The sequence below is a fragment of the Protomyctophum bolini genome, assembly GCF_963924005.1.
Source record: "Protomyctophum bolini genome assembly, chromosome: 20".
Taxonomy (NCBI): domain Eukaryota; kingdom Metazoa; phylum Chordata; class Actinopteri; order Myctophiformes; family Myctophidae; genus Protomyctophum; species Protomyctophum bolini.
In genome coordinates this window covers 15557671-15585634 of record NC_137881.1, presented here as the reverse complement: position 1 = coordinate 15585634, position 27964 = coordinate 15557671, and the positions used below count along the sequence as shown (strand labels likewise).

At 46.7% G+C, this 27964-nt stretch overlaps 2 protein-coding genes across 2 annotated transcripts; both read left to right on the top strand.

Annotated features, from left to right (window-relative positions):
- The first annotated feature begins 1333 nt into the window (after positions 1–1333).
- On the top strand, positions 1334–18955 carry zbtb4 (zinc finger and BTB domain containing 4). The gene is made up of 2 exons (XM_080791741.1): positions 1334–1474; positions 10046–18955. The coding sequence occupies exon 2, from the start codon at positions 10062–10064 to the stop codon at positions 15618–15620; it is 5559 nt and encodes a 1852-aa protein (XP_080647867.1). The 5' UTR covers positions 1334–1474; positions 10046–10061; the 3' UTR covers positions 15621–18955.
- Positions 18956–23886: 4931 nt separating this feature from the next.
- Positions 23887–27454, top strand: shbg (sex hormone-binding globulin; the record flags this gene model as incomplete). Its single annotated transcript, XM_080792236.1, has 7 exons — positions 23887–23960; positions 24131–24320; positions 24475–24657; positions 24861–25017; positions 25364–25497; positions 26273–26483; positions 27184–27454. 7 exons carry the CDS (start codon positions 23887–23889, stop codon positions 27309–27311), a joined length of 1077 nt encoding a protein of 358 aa, XP_080648362.1. The 3' UTR covers positions 27312–27454.
- Positions 27455–27964: the final 510 nt, after the last annotated feature.

Sequence of the window (27964 nt, the reverse complement as noted above, 5' to 3'; positions counted from 1 at the left end):
GCAGTTGTGTACGAATCAGAATGTATGTGTGCTATACGGTAACGTTTACACGTGGCTTATTATTGTGCAGCACGACAGACACCAGAGGTCAAGGTGGTGGGATAGTGTGGTGGTCGATGGGAGGGAGAGTGCGGTTGAGTAACACAGCAAAATCAAACAGGTGCCCGTCAGCGAAAAGGTACAGAGCCAAGAGTTAAAGGGTCACACACACACACACACACACACACACACACACACACAGTGTGCATGCACATAAACACGGTGTCCTAAAACACACACTTCACTTGTTTGTTGCCATAGCTCCATGTTACACTTGAACCCTTTCAACTAAGGCCATAAAACGAAATCCAAGTCTGTCTCTTCCTGTCCCACTTTCTCTCACTGTCTCTGTCTTCCCCTATCTATCTGTCCTTGTCTGTCTCTGTCTCTCTTTCTCTCCTTCTAATCATCTGCCTTTTTTGTTTCAACTCGCGTTCTTCTAGCACGGAGCACCTACATCCGCTATTTGTCCGTTGTCAGTTTGTCCATTCTCTCTCACGTGCATGCACGCGCACACCGCACACAGTCCCTCACCTACTCGCTCTCTTGCTCTCACTCGATGGTCTATCTGTCTGTCCTTGTGCCCATTTTTTTCTTTCTTTTTTTTCGTAGTTGGCACGGCTCCTGTTTGTTTTCAGCCATTTTGGGGACTTGCAGTGCTCGTAACAAACTGCTTAAATGGCGTCCTCTTGCTCGCTCTCCCACTCTGTCTCCCTCTGCCTCTCTCTCCCTCCCTCTCCCTATCACTGGGCTTTGTGTATATAAAGTAGTGTGTACGTGTGTGTGTGTGTGTGTGTGTGTGTGTGTGTGTGTGTGTGTGTGTGTGCGTGTGTATGTGCGTGCGTGTGTGCGTGTATGTGCGTGCGTGCGTGCGTGTATGCGTTTGTGCGTGTATGTGCATGCGTGCGTGTGTGCGTTTGTGCGTGTATGTGCATGCGTGCGTGTGTGCGTGTGGGGATTCACTTGCTGGAAAAAGGGCAAAAACACTAAGAACCGTGTGTCAGAGACAAAACTGGTGAGAAGAGTCCAGGCGAAAGAGCGAGAGAGAGAACAGAGACAGAGTTAAAGCGAGAAAGGGGGAGTGAGCGAGCAAGCGAGTCAGAGTGTGAGAATCGCTCCTGCCCTCTGTCTTCACACACTGCTGCCTGTGTGCGTGTGTGTGAGCCTGTGTGTGTGTGTGTGTGTGTGTGTGTGTGTGTGCACGCCTGTGCGCACGTGTGCGCGTGCCTCTCCCTGTACTCTCTCCCTCATACACGCAGCCACGCGCAGTCGGACGCGCGCATACACAGACCGAGGGAGAGCTAGAGGGAGAGTGAGAGAGAGGGTGCGTGCGAGCAAGCCAGCGAGAGAGAGAGAGAGAGAGAGAGAGAGAGGGAGTGTGAGGGGAGAGGGAGAGAACACATCGCAGCAGAGATGCAGCAGGAGGTTTTCCGAGGTACGTTCTCTTGTGTGCTTGCCTTCATGAGAGAGAGAGAGAGAGAGAGAGAGAGAGAGATAGAGAGATAGAGATAGAGAGGTAGAGGGGGGGAATGAGGGGAAGAGAGGCTGAATGCTGTTGTTTTCCTGCTTGTTTTTGCTACTCACTCCATTGCTGTGGTTGTTGTTTTCGAATAGGAAGAGAAAACCAGGGTTTTTATGTAATGTGCATGTCCTGGGTGTGAGTGCTCAGGGAGGGGGTGTGCGTACTTATGCATGGCTGTGTGCAGTGCGTGTCTGTGCATGGGTGTGTGTTTATGTATGTGTTTGTGCAGTCAGTGTGCCCTGTAGTGTCAGTGTGTCCTGTATGGAGCCAAAGAGAGGCCTTGTCTCCCTCATCCGATCCCCTCGCTGGCGCACCACGCAATTCTTTTTCAGGAGTGATGACTCGTTTCGAGATTGTGATGAAACTTTTAATTTAGAGACGGCGCTTACGTCCCTGTGAATCAGCTAGGACAGACGGGGGGGGCGGAGGGGGTGGGTGCTTCGTTTAGGGGGGGGGGGGGGGGGGTAGCAAGCACACATCAGAAAACATGACGTGGTGCTTTGTTGTTGAGGGGAAACCTTGCCTATGCTGTGTTACTGTGGCAGGCCCGATCTCCTCCCTCTCTGTGTACATCAACTTACCAACAACACTGGAGAGAGAAATAGTTCTGAGGAGGGGAAAAGGCTTGCATGTGGCTTATACGATAAACATCTGCAATCCCCTTCCTCATTTCTACGGGTGAAACCGTGGCAAAACCAGTCCTCCGTGTTACAGCGCAGCAGCCTGGCAGTATGTTGTGGAGGGGACTATCTCATGCACAGCGTTAGAGGGCATTTTGATGTCACCACAGTTCCGTTGGTGCTGCCCCAGCTCTCTCCCTTCTTCTTGTTTTCACCCACCCCCCCCCCCCCCCCCCCCCAAACAAAAAAACAGCCAACTATGCAGCCATCTCTTCCACATTCCTGGTCTCCATGGGTGCCGACCCAAGCCCTGGTCTCCATGGTGCCGACCCAAGCCCCTGCACTGTGTGCACTGTATGGAAAATGTGACCCACAATGCCACTGGGGCTTTGGAGGTCAGAGGTCAGGTCCACCATCTGACCTCTGACGTGGTGTGGTCGCTGGTCTGCTCAGTGATGTCACACCTTGTGGAAGTGTGTGGGCTTTTGAAATGAGGCGTGTGTGTGTTTTGGCCATGCAGGACGGCAAACAACATTAGGTGTCCTCTGTGTGGTCTATTTACATACTGTATACTCATGGAGGATAAATTGTGCACATTCCTTTTTTCAGAGTCGCTGTTCAACTACAAATGGTGGATTGCTGTTGTTTTTTTTGGGGATGTGAATGTTACTGTGCTCTGAGTGGAAACTGGTGCAGCATTTCTTCTTGCCTAAACCGCCATTCTAACAGCGGATATGCTGACCGTAGGAACGTAACTCTGAAAAAGCATAGCTAGCTAACACACAAACAGCCCTCAGTTGTTTTACACTGAAAACTTCCAAAGAGGCTTTCACTGCACCTTCAAGAAGAGACTGTGCGCGAAATTGAAAATGATTTTGGGGAAATTACCTCAAAGAGGTCATTGGTGTTGTGTTACCTCTCTCCTGGGGTACTTTTTTCGGTCTTGCTCTCTGCTAATGCTTCCCATGATTCTGTTACGGGGGACAGAATTACGGGAATTATGTGCTGGGTTGGGAGCTAACAGACCATGGAGAGTATGCCGTTTTAGACACGGGCTGGCTTGCCGGCGCGTGGAGTGGCATGCAGAATCACCACAGTTTACTGTTGTGGAAGGAGAGGCGGGTGGAAAGGGGAATCGCAGACATGCTGCACGGCATCTGAAACACAAGGAAACTGAAATTTGAACGTGGAGGAGATGCTTTTGAAGTCACCTCTAGCACCTATACAGCCAACACCTCCACTCCGCCATATACAATCTCCTATACCAGCTTCCCTTCTCCTCCCTCTCCCACCCTCTATCCCATCTGGCTGGCTCCACCATGCTCTCTTGGCCGGGGGGTTGTGGAGAGTTCAGTACCGCTTCTTGCTAACAACACCCCTCCCGCACTCCCACACATGCACGTTACACCTCCCCCCCCCTCCAAAACCTCCCCTCACAGACCAACTGCTGCTCTAATGGCTGGGCCCCTCTGGCCGGCCCTCGCTGGGGAGAAAGCCCAACCGACACCTTCCTCTTTCCACATGCTCCCTGCCACTGGCTTGCCGGCTGGAACACCGAGGCCCCCCGCATTCCGCCTTGCAGGCACTCCCTCCCGACCCCGCGCCCCTTCCCCCCCCAGCGCCAAAAACTCGCATAATGGCCGTATATCACAGCTTGACATACAGTTACAGCGTCGAGGCTATCAGGAAAATTGGTCACGATTCATTTCAGTCATTCAGAATAACATGAAAGCACAGGATCCTGGCTGTTATTGATGTGCATGTTGGGACATGACGGCGGCATTGTAGCAATTAGTCTCTTAAACATACTGTAGTCTGACAGAAAACAAATCAATCTGTGTTTTATGCCAAAAGCAAAGACAATTGAGTGTTGGCTTACATATTATTTGCATTTAACAACACCGTCCGATTCGCGAGCTCTATTTGTGACACTCTCACGCCAGGGTTGTAATAAAAGTCCACATCTGTAGAAACAGTGCTGTGAGGAATAAGCTGTATGACTATGACAAGGTCCAAGGCCTAAGCTATAGCATCTACCAAAAACAACCATCAATATTGTCTATATTTATTATAGGGGTAATGGCCTTCTGCATGTCTCTGAAATGTTGCTGAAAAGTTTACCCCAGTAATCATCATCACCACCATTTATATTCGGAAATACAGTTGAGGGCAAGCCCTCATTTTCTAAATAAATCTTTATCCCATTATTTTTGCAACCCATTTTTCCACCCAGTGTCAATTATCAAATGTAATCCTGGGCGCTACGCTTCCTCTGCCAACCTGGGGAGGCAGCGGACTGACCTCATGCTTCCTTCAATGAGGAGTCCAAGCTGCTTCTTTTCACCTGACAGGGGGGAGTTTCCGAGGCCGGATGTAGAGCGTGAAAGGAACAAGTTATTCCGACCAGTTCCTTTCCCCTCCATCAGGCGCACCGGCTGGCCAGGGGAAGGTAGTTTTATAGACGAGGATTACACGGGGAGAACATGCAAACTCCACACAGAAGGGCCCTTTCGCCAACCCCACCTCGGGTATGGGCACTGATGACGCGGAGGAGGGAGCACGCCTCCAGCGCCCACGGCGTCCCCAGCGGGAATCAAACCCGGGACCTTCTAGCTGTGAGGCAACAGCACTACCGACTGTGCCACCGTGCCCCCCAAGCCCTCATTTTCAACGTAGCCGAGGTTACAATACACAAAATACAGTCAAAAAACAATACATCAAACAACATTATAAATCAGGATAAATTACAAAGGAACTATATCAGTAAAATAAATCAATTAAAGCGGGTGAAAAATGTTCTGGAGCATTCCTTTGAACTGACTGAAGGATGGCAGGGAGCTCAGTTTGAAAGAGTTTTGGAGTAATAATGTCACAGAGTTACAATCTGTGGATGTGAAAGCCACAACAGTTACTTCCTGGCTAAATACTAGCGATCTTTACTTCAGAACATATGAATCAGATTGATGTAATGGCAGACATAGAAAGCATCGGCATGCCACGGGAGTATATTGTGTCAATATGGGTTCTATCATACATATTGTCATTTCTGTAGACTACGATAATTGTCAATACAGGGCTGAAATGCACATCAGTGATTCATTTGGTTTCCTTTTATACTCTCAAGAGTTAAATTATTGTTAAACATCTGCATTACTTAATTTACAAGAAATCTACACAATTAGTAGAAGAATTGTTATTTCGATCAACGTCTGCCTGTTATCTCTCCTAATGGTATCAACATCAATACAGCATGGAATTGTGGACAAAATCTTATCCAACGACAACAAAATATTTAAGTTTTGGGTCTGAGAGGCTAAATGTAATGAATTGGTGGTCTGTGGACCGTGGCTCAAATGCAGAATAAATAATGGGCCTTGATATGAAAAGGGTTGAAAACCACTGTGTTAAAAAGGATCACGACTGATGGTTTGTTGGTCAGACATTTCAAATAGCTAGCATAATACATTAATTAATTAAGGTGACATAATTACAGCCAGTTAAAATAGAGCAATTAAAAACAATATTTAGAATGTAATAGGTTGGATCTAAATCAGTCACCTATCCTATTTAACCGTCATCAGATCTCAACAATATCATGGAGAGTGACGTATGTCTTCCAAGGCACATCCTTCTGTAGTTATACAGATAATTTTTTCTTTCTTTTTTTAAGATTTGTTTTTGGCTTTTCTGCCTTTTTTGATGGATACAAGTGAAGAATAACAGGAAAGAGGGAGAGGAGCAAAGGTCGTCATAAACGGGACTCAAACACGCGACGCGCTGTCAGGCCAGAGCTTATATGTGTCATGCGCCTGGACCACTAGGCCAGCGGGCGCCCCAGTTATATCTGTGTACTACAAAGTAGAAAATTTCTTTCTGCTGATTAGCCTATGCGTATCCCTTTCCTTTTTTCCCCTCAATTTTGTGAGGCTATTTATTAATTTGTCCCACACCAGCTGAGCACCTGTTCTGGCCGTGGTGTTTTGTAGCGATGCAAGCTTTAAAGACTTACTTCCCCCCCCCCCCCCAAAAAGTGTTTTTTTGTTTATGTATTTTTGGAGCTTACGCATGAGAATCATACATACTCCAAATTGTTACTTACATTTTGAGTTTTACAGCTACAATCTGTTTTTCAGAGTAGCACTAACTGAAAACAGGTCAGGCTAACATGTTTGTCTGTGCAGAACATCCTGTCCCTTACAGGCGTGAGGACAGGGTTTTGTTTTGATGTTGCTTTAGGTTCCTTGCCAGTTGCCACTTGGTTGTCTGCGTGTGATGGGGAAGGCTGTTTTGGGCTTTGTTGTTGTATAATACATACGTACATTACATGTGTACTATGTATATGTATGTCTGTATGTGAATATATATCCCAATTAGACCCGTTTAGAGGCGTATTCTAAAAATGCCTTCTAAATTCTGACCTAAGTTTTCTGAAAAACATTATGTTGCTATATACTGTACATACTGTACCTAAACGGGGTTCCCGTTTTGAAATGTAAAAGCCCCAAAAGGCTTAGGGGTTTCCGTCATATATATATTACATATACACATACACAGTGTATATATATATATATACAGTGTGTGTATATATATATATATATATATATATATATATATATATATATATATATATATATAATTTACATATATACATGTATATGTACATGTGTGGTGTGTACATGTACTGTATATATAGTATACAGTATATGTTTGTGATATCTGTTGTATACACACATCTGTGCCTTTGCGAGAGCGATAATCATGCTTTAGAATAGATGCATGTCCTTTACGTGTCTGCCCGTATGCACTATATAGTGTGTACACCGCTAAGGCGCATTCAAGGCAGCTTGTCACGGTCATGCAGCCAGTCTGTTGTGTGCAGGCTCTGCTAACGCTGAGTCTATGTGTCTGTTGTGTGCAGGATCTGCTAACGCTGAGTCTATGTGTCTGTTGTGTGCAGGCTCTGCTAACGCTGAGTCTATGTGTCTGTTGTGTGCAGGATCTGCTAACGCTGAGTCTATGTGTCTGTTGTGTGCAGGCTCTGCTAACGCTGAGTCTATGTGTCTGTTGTGTGCAGGCTCTGCTAACGCTGAGTCTATGTGTCTGTTGTGTGCAGGATCTGCTAACGCTGAGTCTATGTGTCTGTTGTGTGCAGGCTCTGCTAACGCTGAGTCTATGTGTCTGTTGTGTGCAGTCTCTGCTAACGCTGAGTCTATGTGTCTGTTGTGTGCAGGCTCTGCTAACGCTGAGTCTATGTGTCTGTTGTGTGCAGTCTCTGCTAACGCTGAGTCTATGTGTCTGTTGTGTGCAGGCTCTGCTAACGCTGAGTCTATGGGCTGTATTTTGCGTGTCTTAAGTACCAGGTCTTATTTCCTAATTTGAGTAAACTAAAGACCTGGAGGCGTGATCAATGCTCTTTGGCCACTCAGAATAGCCAAATGGCATTGATCACGCCTCCAGGTCTTTAGTTTACTCAAGTTAGGGAATAAGACCTGGTACTTAAGACACGCAAAATACAGCCCTATGTGTCTGTTGTGTGGCTGTGCAGGCTCTGCTAACGCTGAGTCTATGTGTCTGTTGTGTGGCTGTGCAGGCTCTGCTAACGCTGAGTCTATGTGTCTGTTGTGTGGCTGTGCAGGCTCTGCTAACGCTGAGTCTATGTGTCTGTTGTGTGGCTGTGCAGGCTCTGCTAACGCTGAGTCTATGTGTCTGTTGTGTGGCTGTGCAGGCTCTGCTAACGCTGAGTCTATGTGCGTCACAGGCAGATGAAGGGAAAGTGCGAGGGGGCGTCGTACGCATTTCCCTGTCCCCGACACAAATGCTAGATGAAATTGTGACATTTTTAGCCCTTGCGCCGTCTCACAATGCGTCCGCCCACTTGTAGCCTGACTGCCGCTCGGCATGAGGGATTTCCTGCACAATGCTGCTCGGTAAAGGTGACAGCAAAAGGCCTACTTCAGTATGCACATAAAAACAGGTGGCCATACAGTGGAGTAAAATAGTTTGTTGTAATCCAGGACAGAAACCTTAATTCAGTATGTTAGTACTATTGTCTTTTTTTGTTCTTTTTTTTCCTCCTCTCCCCTGGCCCCCGCATACACATGTAAAGCGTCTTTGAGTACTTAGAAAAGCGCTATATAAATTCCAGATATTATTATTATATGCACAGTTGTTTCGGAATCGTCTTGACTGTGGTAAATTGACATTAGTTCATTCCACCTGTCCTTATGGTGCATGGTATTGAGATTCACTTTATTTTGCATGACATTTCCAACTGGGCTCATCCGTGTAAAACTAGTTTGTTAATGCCTTGCCCATGGGTAATGTATAGGTTTATGCTGTGTGTGTGTGTGTGTGTGTGTGTGTGTGTGTGTGTGTGTGTGTGTGTGTGTGTGTGTTTGTGTTTGTGCGTGCGCTGGTGAGACATGCGTATGCGCGTGCGTGTGTGCGCACGTGTGTGTGTGTGTGTGTGTGTGTGTGCGCGCGCATGTGTTTGCCTGGGCTCCTGTCTGTCTGACTGTGCCTGCTTCAGCCCCCTCCATTCTATCACTCTTTGGCTTACCCTCACTGTCTTTCTCTTTCCACTCTTCTCTATCTCTCCTTTAGTCTCTCTCTCTCTCTCTCTCTCTCTCTCTCTATCATACACGCATGTGCACACGGACACACACACATGCACACTCTCTCATTTTCCCTCTTTCTCTCCCTCTGTCTCGCTCTCCCTCTCCCTCCTCTTCCCTCTGCAATAACAGTGCTGACCTAGTTTCTGCCTGTTCAGGGCTGCCTGTGGAATTTTACAGCGGCCTGCCTTCCTGGCTTCCTCGCCGCTTTAAAAACGCAGGCAGAAAAGCATGACTGAGGGTTTTTCTCCTCGTCGCATCACTGTGGCCATATGCCGTCTCCAATCCCATGTCCAATCGTCGGCCGACCCCACCACCTGATCCCGTTGTAAATGAGTTATAACAAACATATTGCGGGCAAATCTGCAGCTGGCATTTGCATGAATAAATTTAGGACTGTGTATCCAGCCACAGCCATGGCGGCGGAATTAGAATAGAAATGGGAAGTGCCCATCGACAGTGGCTCATCCTCCTCTCTCTCTGTCTTTCTCTCTCCCTCTGTGTCTCTCTCACTCTCTGTATCTGTCCCTCTTTCTATCTCTCTCCCGAGCTTAGCTGCGATTTCACCGGATGCAAAGTGCAGCAAAACACCCCTTCTCCGCACGCACTCACAAATGCCCCCCCCCCCCCCCCCCCCCTTCCTTCTCTCCCTCCCTTGCCTTCACAAATAAATGGTTAGAGTCATGCCCGGCAGATACTAGCCACTGCCAGGAATGGCTAACAAGGCTCTGATCAGAACCACCCCCTTTCCTTTAGTCTGCTAAAAGCGAGAGAGAGAGAGAGAGGGAGAAGGAAGGACTATTTTTGTGTGCAGCAGGGCCATGGATGCAAGTCAACACACTATTCTGAGGGAACCTTGATTAAATCTGAACGCCTTCCAATTAGGCAAAGGGAATGTTGTGTCACAGCCGAGAGAGAGATGGATCTCTGGAATGCCTTTCTGAAGGCTTGGCCGTGGCACGCTGAAATCTAAACCAGCACTGCCGCAGATTCATTCCTTACCCCCAGCCTCTCCCTCCTCGCCCATGTCATTCCTGCCTGAGCTTTTAGAGCCTGGGACTGCTGGAGCATTTTGGTTTCGTTGCCGTCTATGACAAAGTGTGCCATCAGCATCATGGCTGCTGTGCAAGCTCTCGGTATTGCCGTCAGTTCTTTGCTTCATGTTGCATGTGTGCGTTTATGCGAGTTTTGCGGTTGTGCTGGATAATCTGTGAAACGCTAATTGGAGCTGTTCCTGCTGTGTCTTTCAGATTTTGCTGGCTGGCCATGGTGTCCGGTGAGAAAGTGTGGGACCCACTCCATGCGGGCTTCCTTCGGTCGCGTCTGAGCGAGCAGCACCAAGCCACCCGGCAACTCCCCGCGCACATTGGAACCGAGGACGCTGACGCGCACCAGAGACGACTTTCATCGACCCCGTCTTCCCTGCCACAGGCTGTGGTGGTTCCGGACATTCACCCAGCGCAGGCCTCCTCTTGTGGCCTACTGGGACTGTCCCACCTGCTTGACAGTTTGGACACTACCCGCTGCAGCCCCAGTGGGACCGGGCGACTTTACAAGCGCAGCTGTGGACTTGGAGTAGGCGGTCAGCCTGTACCAGAGGAGGGGGGCGGGGAGGCCGAGCAGTGGGACATGAAGGGTAAAAGCAGGCAGGGGGGCCGGGGAGAGGCCATGCTGGATGACCGGCTGGAGGACATGGCCGACGGGCCCAAGAATGCCAAAATCACCCTCAGCTTCCCACTCAGTGCCGCCCCTGTTCCTGCCACTCTCACTTCCCCAAACCACTGTCGCACTTCCTCTTCCTCTTGTCCGTCTCCGCACCGACGACGGCCTTCCTCATCTGGCTCTAAGGGTTCCGATGAGGGCTCGCTGTGGAAACTGGATGCCACCATGGACGTAAAGCACAGACCCTTTAAGCCCCCCAGGCACGATAGCTCTCCGTCCTCCTCACCCTCCTCTTCCTCTTCTCCCATGACTGTTAACACGCTCGTCAGGAGGGATATCAAATCCCCACCCCCTCTGAAGTGTTCCCCCAAAGTCAGTCCGGAGAATCAGTTCAACAGGTTAGTCTCCAGGTCCTCCAGTGGGCAAACTGGAGGCTGTTATACAGGCGACGGGTGGGAGGAGAGGCACAGGGTGGCTAATGGCACAGCGTCGCCCTCTCCGACTGCCCAGATTCTTTTCAATCTGGGCAACGCAGCCTATCCGGGCCAGAGAAGTGGGGACGCAGAAAGAAAGGAAAAAATAACAGGAGGTCCTGGCGCGAAGGTGGGAAGCCCCCACAGGCCGAAACTTCATCCGCCTACCCTCCATCTCTCACCTCCACAGCCACCTCCTCCTCTCCCCTCTGAGGCTCTCACCGCTCCCCCCCACACGTCCTCCTTCTCCTCCTCCACCAGCGACAGTCTGAAACCAGAGCTGATCTGCGGGGTGTGCCACCGGCTCTTCAGCTCTGGCTCCTCACTGACGGTCCACATGCGGCTGCACCGCGGCAGCCGGGCCCTCAGCTGCCGCTATTGTGGCAAAGCATTCATCCACAGCAAGAGACTGCAGTCCCATGAGGCTGCCTGCGGGTCCCCGCGGGGCCTAGCGGGGTCCAACAGCCTGGGCCCTCCTTCACTCACTGTACAGCCCAAGGAAGAGCCGCTGGAAGAGGGCGAGGTGAGGGTGGAGGGAGGAGTCATCGTAGGAGCAGGGGGAGTAATAGACAGCAAGGCAAGGCCAGGGAAGAAGGCACGGAGCATTCTGGCACGGATCCAAGGTGATGATGCAGCAGCCGCTGAGCTGCTGGGGGGAGATGAGAACCATTTTGTGAAGGTGGTAGACGGCAATGTCATCTATTTCTGCTCTGTGTGTGAGCGGTCGTATATGACAATATCCAGCCTGAAACGTCACTCCAATGTACACTCATGGCGCCGCAAGTACCCCTGCCATTTCTGCGACAAGGTCTTCGCCCTGGCAGAGTACCGCACCAAGCATGAAGTGTGGCACACAGGGGAACGCCGATATCAGTGTATCTTCTGCTGGGACGCCTTTGCAACCTACTACAACCTCAAAACCCACCAGAAGACCATTCATGGCATCAACCCCGGGCTCATTTCCAGTGAGAAGACTGCCAATGGTGGCTACAAGCAGAAAATGAATGCCCTGAAACTATACCGCCTTCTCCCCATGCGTTCCCAGAAGAGACCATATAAGACCTACAGCGATGGCCTGCCAAATGGCCTCCTTCTGCCATCCACTGACCCACCCTCCATCCCACTGTCTCTGGGCCTGGACTGCAGCCTAGGTACTGGAGACCTCCAGAGCCTCATTAGTGGGGCCCACCCTCAGAGTATGAAGCCCGACCCGGATGCCTTCCTCGATGGCTTCCCTGTTTCTCTGAGCGTAGAACACAGGGACCTGTCCACACTAGCCCCCCTCCCCCAAACAGACACGCCCGAAGTTAGAAAGCATGAAACAGAAGCCCCTGAGTTAGAGCATTTGAGAAGAGAAGGCAGTTTCAAAATGTCCAGTAGCAGCAAAACCAAATCTCCCAAAAGCAGTAGGGGCACAGAGGCGGGCATGTCGTCTGTGATAACGTATGGCCACACAAAACCCTCTGTCATTGTCCATGGAAAAGCACTGTCATCCTCAGTCATCGTCCATAGCAACCAAGTGGCCTCTGGTAGTGATAAAAGCCCAGTGAACAGCCCCTCCCCCGAAACCAGTGACAGTCAGACATCTCACAGCTCCACGTCAAGGCTAAACAGAAAACAAAGAGAGAGCACAGAGAGGCATAGAAAGAGGTCCAGAGACAGTTCAGACACAACAGAGGATGGTCAGAGAGGCAGACAGGATGCAGAAACAGGCAGATCCCATCACAAATTGCGCAGGTCCCACAGCAAGAGTGACATGTCCACTGCCAAGCAAGTGTCCGCATCAGGAGGGCCGTTGTGTCAGATTACGGTGCGCATCGGAGAGGAGGCCATGGTCAAGCGTAGCATTTCTGAGACGGACCTCAGGAGGGACAAGAGCCACTCTCCTCCGAAAGGCAAGCGGAGCGAAGTCTCATCTCCACCAGATGCCAAGGAACCGCGCCACACGCATTCTCACCACCATCACCACAAGCACCGTGCCCACCGCTCTGCCAGCCTGGGTGCTGAGAAAGAACAGGAAGGAGGAGAAGGTTCTGGGGCTGAGGTCAGGAAAAAGATTTCCAAATGCCCTGATAAAGTAAGTGAAGTGAGGGAATACTACTTCCGCCAGGAGGTGCGCCAGCAAGGGGAGAGTGAGAATGATGCAGAGGACTTGTGGCTTCCTTACTACGCCTACAAACCCAAGAGGAAGTCTCAAGCACATTTCCAGAGGGCCAAGAACTGGCAGCGGAAGCTGCAGTACAAGCGCTCCCTCCGGCTGATGAGGCGGGCAGAGAGACTCATGAACCATGTCAGTAAGGAGACAGAGAAAAGGCACGGTGAGGAAGAGGATGGGAAAGCGGATGAGGCGGGTGGGGAAGAGGACGAGGGCGAAAAGGAGGAGGATGAGGAGAAAATGGAGAAAGAAGCGACAAGCAAAGATGCCTGTGAGGCAAGCACTGAGGCAGCTCATTCCAGGGCTTCCACCCCTCCTCTGTGCTCTCCAAAGCCTCCTCCATCTACCTCAGCCACTCCTGGGGGAATAAAGCGCCGACCCTGGACTAACGGGAATGCAGCAGAGTGTGGTACGTGCGGACGCTGGTTCTCCAGCCCACGAAAACGAGACAAACACGAACTGAGCCACCTGCTAGAGTTTGTCTGCCTCTTCTGCCGAGCCACTTTCCCCTCCAGAGCAAAGCTGGAGGATCATCAGAGAGCCCAGCATCCCAAGCCCCCCGAGGCCGTCTCCTTACCGCCCAAAATGGCACTTAATGAACCAGGTGATGTGTTTGGAGTGGGGGTGGCAGAAACATCAAGGGAGGATGAGGAGAAGGCGGGAAGGGTAGCGAGGGCCACCTCCAGTCCAAGTCGCCTTAGCAGGAGAGCGTTAGCCAGACACACCTGTCCACAATGTCACAAGGTGTGCAAAACACTCTCAGCACTCACACGGCACATTCGACGTCATGAACTAAGCAGTTCCCCAGAAAGAGAGAGGGAGGAGGTTGAATCACAGCCAAAAGAGGCAGAGACAGTGGTCGACACTGTTAGCAAAGACCCAGATATCGAAAAAGACCAGTGCGTTCCTACCGCTGCTCAGTCTGTGTCAGTTATCAGCTTTTCAACAACAGAGCCACCCTGTGGTGATGACTGTTTAGAAACCCAGCAGTGTGAAAACCCTCCCATCCAGCTTAGAGAGGAGCAGGACTTATCAGAAACTTGTGACAAAACTGATCAGCCAGAACTAAAAACAACAAGTCCTGAAAGAGAACCCAGCCCACAGATTAGGATAAAGCCCCTGTTAGATAGCCCAGTTAATCTCACACCCACCAAACCTGAGTTCACTCCTCCCACACCCACCTCGACCCCCACTCTTCAGAGTGTGTTGGTCATGAGCAGCTCCGAATGTCTGGATTACCGTACCCACAGGAAGAAGAGCCTAGACAGCCAAATCCATAGAATACCCAGCCCTGCACATGTCATGGCACCTGTTATCACCTCTCCGAACATGCCCATGACCTCACAGACCAGAATAACCACTGCTGCTCCTGTTGTTTCCATGACAACTGTTCCCAGCCCAGAGGCGGGAGTCATGAAACGGGAAGGTGTCATTATGGATAGAGACAGGCAGTTAGGGAATGGCACATTCCTCCCTGTAGGTTATGAGGAACCACCTTTTGTTCAAGATCTTAGAGTCCCCAGCTCCCTCCCCAGGAGCCCCTCTCCTACCGAAGCACAAGACCTCACTATGTCCTCAATACTAGCCAGAGAGAAAGAGATGCAGAGGCAGAGAGAAAAAGAGAGGGAGATCGAGAGACAGAGAGAGAGACAGAGAGAGCTAGAGAGAAAAAGAGAAAGGGAGAAGGCAGACATGGCCCGGCAAATGAGTAGTTCAGCCCACCCCCGACAGGAGGAAGTTACTCTCCTGGTCCCTAAAGAGGAGCCTCTGAGCCCTGTGCCATCCCCCCAGCACATCACCTCTCAAACCACTATTATTAATGGACCCTCATCGCCCAGGCCCCCTCCCAAATCTCCTTGCCAGTGCCCCACAGCCAGGGATCTCTTAGCTCCAGTCAAACGCCGGCAGCAGGCCCACCACCCGTTACAGGCCTTAGACAGGCTCTCACTGCCCACTGGTGCAGCTGGCACCGGCGACCGCCCCTCTGCCCATGCCCTTCTGCTCCCCCGCGCCCCACCGCCACCTGAGCACCAGGACACAGGCTCTTCCTCAGACTCCCAACAGGGCGAGGCCAACTCAATGGGCTACCCCATGCAGGACTTTCCCCTGCCCCTTATTGTACCAGGCGGATACCGCTCTGGGAAGAAGCAGGATGACAACTTGCTCATGTCGTCGTATCCTGCGGGAGCTCTTCCCTTTGGGCCACTAGGGAAGGTAATGGTCCCCGGTGGCGGCGATCTGGCCAAGCTGCCCTTCTACCACGACCCATACCAGCTGCTTTACGGGCCCCAGCTGCTGGCCTACCCCTATAACCTGGCCGCTCTCCCCATGGCTCTGAACATGATGGCGCCTGGAGGGGACAAGGTGGAGCCGCTGCCCTTCCTGCCTGCTATCTTCAACTACGCAGCCGCAGCGGCCGCCGCTGGTCCCTACATGAGCACAGCGTCTCATCCCTTTGCCGCCAATCCTAACCTCTATCACAGCAGCAGTGGCAGTGGCAAGAAACACCGGGACGGCAACGGCAGTAAACCTTAGGATGCAGAAGCACCATAAATGAGGAATATACTATAATATGTCAAAGACGACCTGGCCTGTCGTGGATTAGGGGTTTCTGAGCTTGTTGGCTTAGTGTGTACATCCGCACGGTCTCCCCCTGCCTCTCTTTTGTTCAGTAGAGATCAGAGCTACGCATGAAATCAGGAGTGAGGGTGAAGGGAGGAGAAAGAGCGAAGGAAAACGGGGAGGAGACACAAACATTACAGTGACGTATCATTACCTCCCGGGCTCTCTTTCCTCCTGTTCACCTTTCTCTGTGTTTCTCCTGTCTTTCTGTAGTGTTGTAGTTCTAGAGCTTGATTAACCTCCCTCTCGGACTCTTTATGATATTATCTATAATATAAGAATAAGAACTGCTAACAGGGTGTGTGTTCTGTGAAGAAAAAAAGAAGTTCAGTCTGCTTCCCTTTATAGTAGCCGCATAATGAGGATAAAAGCTCTTCTGGGAAGGCTTGTGTAGGCAAGGAAAAGGGATGAGACAGAAAATCCTTTCTCAACACACTTGGTGGCAGAGCATTAAACAACGTATTGTGCACATGTGACTTTTTTGACTGTGTGTATGATAGAGAGAGAGAGAGAGAGAGAGAGAGAGAGAGAGAGAGAGAGAGAGAGAGAGAGAGAGAAAGTGAGTGAGTGAGTGAATGAGTCAAAATACTGGCGTATTCCATGTTGAAGTTGTCTGTGAAAGCTGTATGTGAGTACATACATGCACAGTATATAGGAATGTGTGCATGCAGAATTGGGCTTACACAGTTATTTGTGTTGCTGGGTGTGTGTGTATTGTGTATGCTTATCCTCATGTGCGTTGCGGGAGTACGTGCATGAATGGCTGGTGTATGCCATCTACGCGCTGATCATTCCATTAATGGTTCTGAGGCGTGCACAGCATTCCTATGCTAGTTGGACTAGCCACAGTAGGTCAGTGCATTTAGAAGTGATTCCTCTATATCCCCAAAATAAATAAAAATCTGAACTGAATAACAGCAACGATAAGTGTTTTGGGCTGGATTTGAATCCACGACAACAACAGGTCCTCTGAGCTTCTAATGTCTCGACTAATCCATGACTTGTGGCCAGATGGCATTCTGTAGGATTTGCCTAGCATTCACCTTAGTTTTTACCTTATCTGCACAATAGGAAAAAAATAGCACTTGGGTAATATCAACACTCGTAGCTGCTCCAGACATGTAGCTGGCCACTGAATCATAGGCTAATAGACCATTGCACTTCCAGGTTTCATCTCATTTTCCTTCACAGAGAGAAAATAATAAAAATCATTCAACCTCCATCTTCAGTGGCCTTTTCCTCTTCCAAAGGCACACTCTGTTTCCTTGGCCAGGAAGAAAGCGAGAGCAAGGAAGGAAAGAGAGAAAATGGATTCAGGGTATTGAGTTATTTCTGGGTAGGGAAAGAAAAATGGGTCGGGCATAGAAAGGTCAGGGGTCAGAGTCAGAACCTCCTACAGAACGAACTTTCCGGACACAGAAATGTCTGTTGGAAAGAGTCTGGACCATTTCCTTCTTTTTCTGCTTTTTGTAGAAGAGAGGAATGGTGTAATTTGCTAGGATACGGCTGGAAGAAATCAGCCAAGCGGTGGTCAGAACTCCCTGAATGCCCCCTGGGCCTTTTATTTTGTTACGTGTAATGTTATCTCCGTTATTTTTTGTTTTGTTACAGTATGTTGTTTGTTCATGTTGTTTAGCCCCCTTTTACTGGTTGGAAGTGGCTTCAGTGTGGGAAAGAAAACACGCGTGGGGGTTACACTACACACAGACACTACACATATGAATGTAAATTTAGTCATGAGGTTAATGAAGTACAACTGCATTAAATGTAGATTGGTTTCAGTTCCTTTGTTTTTTGAAACAAATAACCTGTTTAAGAACCGTTATAATGTCTGGTATCAATGCATATATGCAGTAGTCCTAGGAACATGTCAATAAACTTGGGTTCTGTATCCACAAAGCATGAGCAACAGTTGCTTCCTAACAGTTTATAATCCTCAAAAAGTCTGACACACGCACAGCTTTTGTGTCTTCTTACCTTTTACACTTTTTGGCCTCTCAACCTTCCAGATCTGTTAAGTTGTTTTTCTTTTCTTTCTTTTTAAAAAAAAAATCTTTTCCATTATTATTCAGAATTCTCAGTCTCAAACTGAAATTAGCTGCATCATATGTTTGTCACAATCACTACATTATATAAGAGCTGTCAAGTTACGTATATCTTCACTACAAGACAAACAGTACCTACTAACACACTGCACCAACTCCTAATTACAGTATGTGTGTGTGTGTGTGTGTGTGTGTGTGTGTGTGTGTGTGTGTGTGTGTGTGTGTGTGTGTGTGTGTGTGTGTGTGTGTGTGTGTGTGTGTGTGTGTGTGAGAGAGATAGCACTGGGACGCTGTTTAGTTTAGACAGGCGTGTGAAACTGTAGGGGCTCATGATGAGCCTCCTCTGGTGTATGGTTACAAGACGTTTGTGCGTGTGCCCGTGTGTATGTTTGTATTTGTGAATGAGTGTTTCTGCATGTGTGAATACGAAAACCAAAATAAATCTGCCTAAGCAACATAACCGGTGGGAATATATGGGCCGATTTCTTTTTTTTCCTTTTTTTTTTTGAAACAGTGTAAACCTCTCCAGCCAAGCCTTGCTGTCTCCAAACACTATCGGAAGCCATTCCCGTAGATTAACATTTGTGTTTTTGGACCATTTCTTATGCCATAGTTTGCCGTCATGGTTATCATAGACCAACAGCATGCAAATCGACGTATTGTAGTGACTGGACTGGAATCTGGTGGTTATATACAAACATTTACTGTATGTTTAGTTTAAATGAATGTGCCTCTGCTTTGATATTTAAATGATAATTATCTATAGTCAGATGTGGATCTGCCAGATTTCAACTGCTATTAAAGGTGCCTTGTTATGGCATAAGAAATTTGATATGGTAAATGAGCGATTTCTTGAAAAATGTCATGATCTGGAGATAAATCTTGTGGCTTAGTTTGCTATGAAGCTGGTCATAGATGTAGGGGTGTGGCTACACTGTTTGGTATTGTGTACATGTTTAGGATAATACTGTGCCATATAGAGCCCACAAAAATATGTTAATGTTATTTTTAAAAGATGTTTTAAATGTTGCCTGACGAATTTGTCTTTAGATTTGATACAAAGGCTTGTAGCCACAGCTATCCCAAAGTCTGTAGTCTCTTTTCTGACATTCTCTCTCCTCTTGTTTCCGTCTCCCTTTCTTTCTTTCTCTTTTCGCTGCAAATCAAACAAAAATAAAGTATTAACCTGATGACCCAACAGAATATGCTTTGGTCCTGTCTCATCATCTGCTGTAGTTCTATCACTGGTGTGCCCTCATCTGATGCATGCCTTTCTGTTACCCATTATATGTGTGTGTGCGTGCGTGCGTGCGTGCGTGCGTGCGTGCGTGTGTGTGTGTGTGTGTGTGTGTTTGTGCTCGCGTGTGCGTGTGTGTGTGTGTGTGTGTGTGTGTGTGTACATTTGAGGATGTGGCATGGTTGAAAGTTGAAACATATCACCAGGCGACCTGTAGTTACGCTGTTAAACAGCTTTTGGTTATGGGTTCACCAACTAGTCGTTGGCCGTAGCAAGCTTCCATCCTACTGGGTAATGTGAGAGGCAGCACAACATAAAAGCTGGAGGCATTTTTAGGCAGAAATCTGCTCTATTGTGGGTCCACTCACGCAGATGTTTTTTTTCTGAATGGTATGTTATATCCTGCCAGCAATATACTGTGTGGAGTTAGACTGGAGACAGCATGTATTCCTTAAAGCAGTGGTTTTCAACCAGTGGTTATGAAGGGGTTCCACACTTCCACTTCCAGGTGGTCCCCAGCTAAATTATGAATTTAGTATAACAAAATGGACCCTTATTAGATCTTTCATTCTTGAGTGTAAAGTGAGACCAAATGGACCTGTCCAATTGGTTTCATTTTACTTTCTCAAGAGTTAAATTAGTGTTAAATACCTGCATTAGGCAGGCTAATTCATTTACAAGAAGTCTACACAATTAGATGTCAAATAATTGTCATTTTGATCAACGTTTGCCTGAATTGTGGACACAATCTTATCCAACGACAACAAAATATTATTTTGTTTTGTGTCTGTCATCAAATGTTGAATGTTGTCAGTGGCTTAAATTCAGAATAAATAATGGGCCTTGATATGAAAAAGGTTGAAAACCACTGCCTTAAAGTGTGAACACCCTCTCACTAGTGACACTCAGTGGTTTAAACGAGAACCACAGTAATCAAAACAGGCCTTAGTTTTTGAGATACCCCTCTCAAAAGATAGATCAAAACACAACCATGCTTTTTCTTGAAATAGATTGCTGTGAACTTATTTGGGGGCATGTTGTTTTGGTTATTCTTTAGACCTACCCCAATCTCTGACAAAGAGACAAATTAGGCCAGTCCAAATAGGGGAAAGGTGACAAGAAAGCCTAACTTGAATTGCTCACTATCCAAATATGAATAAACCAACAATATAAACGAAACATAGAATGTTGTCTGAAATTCACAAATTCACACTTCTCGCGCCTCTAAACTGTGATATAATAGGCTGAAATTATAGCTACAGTAGTTAATTTCCATGGAGAAATAACACTTTACTTTTTGATATATACCAAATCACTTCGAAGGCCGGATTGCAATGGTCAAAGGGCTGTGTCCGGGTTTCCTAAAACCATCATCACTTGTTGGTTATGGAAATATAAATTGTACTTTTGGTGGTAAGGGAATATAATGTGGTATTTATGGCATTGTCAGTTTTAACTTAAATGCCACAAACCTGTAATAGAGAAAATATATCTAGGCTCAAAGCTAGTTGGCTAGGAAAATAAACCTCAAATCTGTTAGTTGAAATTGATTAGACTTATCCAAATGAAATTACTAAACATGCAACGTTGAATGACGAAGATTTGTTTTTGTTCTGGTGCAAGATAAAGTACGTGTGTTGTGTGTTGTGCGAACGCATGCATGTGTGCGTGTCAAACCATTCCGAGCATCACAGTGGCCTTCCTGGAAGAAGATTGTGTCATAGGAATGTTGCCAACAGAGAGCACAGAGAGAGAGAGAGTGAGTGTGTGTGTGTGTGTGTGTGTGTGTGTGTGTGTGTGTGTGTGTGTGTGCGTGCATGCGCGCGCTAATTGTATAAGCTTCTTCCTCATCTTAGTCGCTTTCTCCGTGCGCACGCACGCACACACACAGACATATGAGTCATAGCCTATATGGCAGACACACTGAGTCATATAGCCTTCAGTGAACATTCAAGGGTCCAGAAGAGTGATGGGTAAACAGACTCCAACAGTTTGATGGGTCACTCAACCAGCCTGCAGACATTTCCAATTTACTGTGCCCAGAGACAGAGAATGTTTAGTGACATTGTGAAACTTTGTCTTGCTCGCACACATGGCATAATATAAATATATTTTAATATAATTAGTTAAAGTATGTATTTTTGCACAAGCAAAATTGCCTCTATGAGGTTGGTGCATTACACTGAATAATAACAATATTACAAAATATGTACACAGTAAAATGTAGTTCCAAGATAAATAATATATAATATAATATTTAGGGCTATGCATTATGTAATATACCGGTACATTACAGAGGATGAATGTGTGTAAACAGTAGCCTACATTTCCCATTATGGTCTTGTTCTGCATCTCTCTTTCTCTCTCTCTCTTGTTATGTGTTTACCCTATACCAACTCTCAAACACATTTCCACAGACATCCAGACAGATGCAAACATGAACTATCTCGGGAATCGATAAGTGATTCACTGACCATTGCCTTGTTTGCCCTCTGCTCTGTGGACGACTGCCGTGTGTACAAGTGCAAAAAGCTTGTCCCACCACTGTTACCTCAGGCTGGTTTGGATTGAGTTGATCCCTTGGACATTATTGGTAAGCCTGGGGCTGAACAAACTGAAGAATGGCTGCGTTGAAAGCTATTACAGGTCCGCTTCTGGTCTCTTTGAGTCTTATTCTTCTACAATCGAGAGCGGAGGCACACGGGAACCGACAGGGTATGGTATGTATATCAACTCTTGTTTTTATAGTGTTTTATTGCTTTTATCTATTTCTTCTTATTTATTTATGAAGCAGCGTTCATCTGTCATTTTGCAGTTTCCATTCCAATTGGCTTTGACTGCCTTAAAAACGTTGCGTGCCCTGGGTATGGCTTGGTGAGGATTATAAATTCAAAGGAAGATAAAAAGAAAATACTTATATAATGATAGTGATTATAATAATACAATGCACATGCATGGGACGTTATACATATTAAATATTTTGTGTTATTGCTATTATTTCCACGAGGCAAAGGTCACATGACCGCTTTGTATTAGTCCATTTGAAATTTCAAAAACCTAGAAAGGTCTTTTTGTTGATTTGTATTCATAAAATAAAGAAATAAATGAAGCATCTGAATGCTCCCACTCATAATCATAATCATAATCAGAAGAAACAGCCACAACATCATCTTGGCCCTCCCGATGGCAGCCTCAAACTTCTCTCCCCCAACATCATCCTCAAAAGTCAGAGGTGTAGGAATAATTGCGAACGCAGTGATTGCGAACGCAGTGAGCACTTACTATGAGACCTAGCAGACGAGTAAGACGCGCAAACGCGGGAAAGCGAACGCAGCTCGTACATATTTGGGTTTTTTTAAGATTTATTTTTAAGTTATTATTTTAGTGAAGTTATTTTTAAGTTAAGTTTTTAACTTAGCCATAACCATATAAGGAGTCCCCAAAGCAGCTATACGTCCAAATATGGAGTGTGTTGCATCAATCACAAACAAATCACTCAGCTCCATATATGGGCACACAGACACGGACCCACAGACAGACAGACATGATCTGCTAGGAGACCTAGCAGATCACGTCTGTCTGTGTATAATAATAACTTAAAAATAAATCTTAAAAAAACCCAAATATGTACGAGCTGCGTTCGCTTCCCGCGTTTGCGCGTCTTACTGGTCTAGCTAGTGTCGCCCAGTGGAATGGAGGCGAGCAGTGTCTGTCCAGTCGTTCTATCTCTTCAAATGGATTCGGCCTCTACACTCCGAAAGGCTCTCATGGCTTTCACCCAGGTTTACCATTGAATATGTCAGTCAGTCAGTCATTCAGTCCCCTATGCTGCAGCCTGTCATGGAATTCTGGATCAATCAGTACTTTAATTGATGAGGCAAGAGGAGGACGACGGCAATATTCTAATCTATAGTGATGATAGATAAAGATATGCTTTAATTGTACATGATATCATGCGGAGAAGTACAATAACACTCGTGGCGGTGTTACAGAGTTCTGCCAACGAGCACAGGGATCAGAGTCAGACCATAGTTCGCTGCTACAAGGACAAGCTGAACCATAACAAGACAGGCAGGCCTAGCAGAGACATCTTGGCTCCTACAAGCTATACCAAATATCATGTCATATCATCATGTATTAGTACTATAAGTGATGGTTAAATATAAAGGTTAGAATATAAACATTCTTCCCCAAGCCACATACACTTCCAGTGCTGAACCTTCCGATGCAGCTGCGGAATGATGTATAATATGCATGTATAATATGCATCCCATCAGGATGGGTAATTATATTAGATTAGATAACTGTATCGGCTGGTTCCAACATGCCTGCTATGTGCTATGTACTACTGTAGTTACAACAGCTGCATGTCCATGGTGCCGTCTGACGTGAACATACATGGAGAGCAGCAGGTTGTCCTTCAAAGTATTTCTTTTATTTCTGTACATGACCAGAAAACCCATGGTTGTTTTCTTGGCGAGATTGAGAGGTGAGATTGACCTGCGGAAATGTCCTCCAACTGTTAGAGTCTAACAGTTGGGTGGATGATCAACATTGATCATGGAAGCTTTTACATGCTTCATACGTTTGGCTGTAGCATACCGTTGTATTAAGTCAACTGAATGTTTTATCATTTGAAGGTTTTCAAGTTTCATACAGTTTGATTTGATGTCATCATCCTTTAAATATGCAAGTCACTGTCTGCATTGGTGGTGAACTCTAGTCTATACTGTATGAATCTGATATACTGTATCTGTCTGCATATCTACCAAACATGATTGCAAAACAGCACATCCTCTGTGTGTGTGAGTACAAGAAGATGAAGAATATAATTGGATATATTGTTGTGAAGAGTGTAAACCTTTTGAAACAGACACAGGTATCAGGGCAGGCATCCATGAACCTTGGCCAGCAGAGGAAAGCCTGGAAGCCTCTGATACACATCTCAGCTAACCTCTCAGAGATTAGAAGGTATGTCATCATGTCAAGCATATAGTACTGTAAGCCTGATTTTTACAACTGTGCAGCTCAACAAAGCGACATGCTGTAATACTAATAATAGAACCAAACCTGTGTCCACAGCCAGCAAGCTACAGTCTAACTGTTGCACTAAATGCATTGCATTCTTTCCTACTCCGCAGTTATAAGTCAACATTTCTCTTTCGGACATTTGACCCTGAGGGCACAGTCTTCTACGGAGACACCAAAGGTGGCGATGACTGGTTTGTCTTATCCCTGTATGAGGGTGTCCCTGTGATGGAGGTCAGCAAAGAGAACATGCAAGTTAGTGTAAGAGGTGGGCCTAAAATCAATGATGGACAATGGCACCAGGTAAGCTCAGCTCATGCAGATAAAAGGCATGCTATATTATTTCACAAACACAAGGCCATGGTCACAATCAAGGTCAGGTTGAAATAAATTCCCACCAACAAAGTTGTGTCCCAGCCATTACACATGGGCCTTTGTGTTCTTTTGCCCAACACAGCTTGGTCTGACTAGCCAGGGAAAGTTTGTGTTTCTGTATGTGAACGGGTCCAAGGTCTTGGAGGTGGGCATGGACACTAAAGAAGCACATGAGCTTGAACGTATGGCGGGTCAGCTCCGGATGGCCGTCGGTGGGATCCTGAAACGTCGGTGGGATCCTGAAACGTGGAGGCTAATTCTCCCGGTAGAGTACTGCATGTTCAACCCGACTCAATGGTTCAACCAGTTCGCAAAATGGCAAGAAATGCACTCTTTGTGTGTGTGTGTGTGTGTGTGTGTGTGTGTGTGTGTGTGTGTGTGTGTGTGTGTGTGTGTGTGTGTGTGTGTGTGCATGCGTGTTTCATATATATACACATAAGTAATTTACCCTCTTTGTTGCTGCTGCAGTTACATCCGGCGATGGATGCCTGTGTAAAGGAAGGCAACTGGCTGAACCTCAACACTCCCTGGGAGACGGAGGAGGAGGAGCTCTGGCCCTGCTATCAAAACATCCGACCTGGCAGCTACTTCACTGGCAATGGTTTTGCTGTCTATAACACCTCAGGTGGAAACAGAGCACTTGGTTGTATATGATTTTGGCTTTAAATAGCCCCCTGGTTTAATCTTTAGCCCTGTATTCACCTGAGATAAGGCAGGCATGCTTTACATGACAACCCGAGGAATCAATATTAGAAAAGAAATTAGCATTGTATTGTATTTGACTCTCAGAAGATAGCTTCACTCTTATTTCATGTAAGGCCCTGCATGGTTAGCATCATAGAGGAACAGAGGAAACATTAACGAACAATTTAGCTGGCTTTTGGCGATTACATCAGTGATTGGGGGGATGTTTAACTGACCTGTCAAAAGTAAATTCTATTAACTCAATAAAATAATATTTCTTCCTCTAGTATTTTTTCTTGAGGAAGAAGCGACTGAGGTGAAGATGGAAATGTGGGGAGATTTCAGCCAGATGGATGGGACCATTCTGAGCATCAGAGCCGTTGGACAAGAGTTAACACTGGCAGCCAATAATAACACAAAGGTACTACAAAGCTATTATCTTTAAGTCTATGAAGTTGTGGCAGGTTGGCGTTGTCTGTCTGTCTGTCGGTTTGTCTGCGGTAGGTGCACAGATATGCCCATATATTTACTGACACATGCCTGATGTCAGTGAGAGGGGAACGCAGGGAGAGCGAGATGGAGAAGGACAAAAAGTGAGAGTGGGAGGGAGAGAGGAGTGTAGAGTGTGTGTGTGGGGCAGGGGGGGGGGGTAGAGGGAGTCGGAGAGAGAGAGAGAGAGATAGGGGGGAGTCAATTTCACCCACACAATAACCCAGACAATGCTGGGTAGCGAAATACCATTTAATTTTCCGACCAAAGAGAAATCTCGAGAATGGTGTCAGTTTGCCTTCAAGGTGTCAGTTGTGATGCTTCTGGTGGCACATCCTGTTTAGAACATTAGGGTATAATGTGGCCTCCGGAGGTTGACAGCAAAACGGTGTGAGCAGTGTATCAGTTCTTCTTCGGACCATGATAAATTGTTTTCACGTTTTCTGTTGGTGTAATTAATGTACAGAACTCAGCCATTAGAGCCCATGTGGTATGCACTCTAACCACTCGGCTAAAGTTATGTGCATGTTTGGCCAGTTGGGTTAAAAGTGAATCTGTTCATAACTGCTTTGGATTTCCTGCTGGCTGACAGACAGACAGAGACAAGTGGAGACAGACAGAGACAAGGACAAAAACGAACTATAATGATTCTTATCGCTTTACGGCACAATAAGTAAACTAGGCCTTTCTTTCTCTTGCATTTGCAGTTGCAGGATGTCACACTCATATTTGGGAGCGAGGAACTCGTCACCGCACCGAGTTTCAATAGACTGGCAATAATCTTTCAAAAGGACTCACTGCAATTGCTGACATATGAGAACCCCACAGAGCCCGAAAGGGGGTCTATCATTACAGAGAGCCTGCCTGGCTATTTGGCTATGTGGAGAGAGGGACGTTTTGCCATCGGAGGCCTCTTAGGTGAGTGTACCAAAAAGCTGGTCATTCCTTTTAAAGGTATATTCAGTGATTTCACATAATTAAAATATCACTTATTTTTTTGTTTTGTTGTGATAATCCTCCCTACTATAGAGTGTGCTGACCATATAAGGAGTTCCTCCATGTCCCCAGTTAACCCCTGGGGTCAAAAAACCTTAGGTTGGCCTGTCACGTGTACCCCCCACTGTAGTGTGTGCATGTGCATATCTTGTTACCAGGGCGGACCGAGGGGTTTTCCAAATCACTGAATGCTCCTTTAAGCAATGCATTTTATACAACAGTGGTTTTCAACCAGTGGTCCGGGGCCCACCAGTGGTCCTTGAGGGGGTTCCAGGTGGTCCCCAGCTAAATGGTAACCAAATGAACCCTTGTAGATCTTTAACTCTTGAGAGCGTAAAACGTTTCATTTTACGCTCTCAAGAGTTACATTATTGTTAAACATCAGACAGCATAACTTACACAATTAGAGAATGTAGAATAATTGTCATTTTGATCAACGTTTGCCGGTAGTCTCTCCTATGGTACCAACAGCAAGTTTTGAGTCTGAGAGGCTAAATCTCATCAAATGGTGGTCTGTGGCCTCAAATGCCAAATAAGTGATATGAAAAGGGTTGAAAACCACTGTTACACAACAATACATTTGTCTGCATTTTCCACCGCATTGTTCCCCTTTCATGTGAAGGTGAGGGCTATGCGGGCTCCAACTACTTGAGAGGTTGCCTGGAGAAGATCCAGATCAACGGGAAGGATTTGGACCTTGACTCAGCTGTCAAGCATGCCTCAGTCTCCTCTTACAGCTGCCCCGCATAGCGGATATAACAAAGCGTTCTAGACTTAAGCTAGGCATTTGGCTTAGATGCAGAGGTTCTTTTACCTTTGGTCGGGATGACATGTAAAAGACACTGCAGTGTTGTTTCCTATGAATACGGGGTTATGGGAGGGCAGTGCAGGAGTCTGAAACTTTACAAAGAACACTTTTTAACAGTATGCATTATTATTATGTTTAGTATGCATGTTAAATTGAAATGACGTTGCATTCATTCTGGTAATAAGACCAGGTAGGTAGACTGGAGTTACATTTGGAAACACATTAAGTTAGGCCACTGACACTTTTGTCTAATCTGACATTATACCAATGTATTTCTAATATTCAAAATAAAGAATGAACAAACTTTCTGGCTTAACGGTTACATTTCACTCCATGCTCATCCTAGACCAGTGGTACACTTTACACTACTCAAACATTTTCATGTCAATGACCTCCAAATGCCCATACGAGAATGTTCTTGTTAGATTAAGTACAGTAAATGGTGCATTTATATAGCGCCTTTACATAGATTGTGCAACGCACTCAAGCACGCGCCACACACGCACACACGCACACACACACACACACACACACACACACACACACACACACACACACACACACACACACACACACACACACACACACACACGTG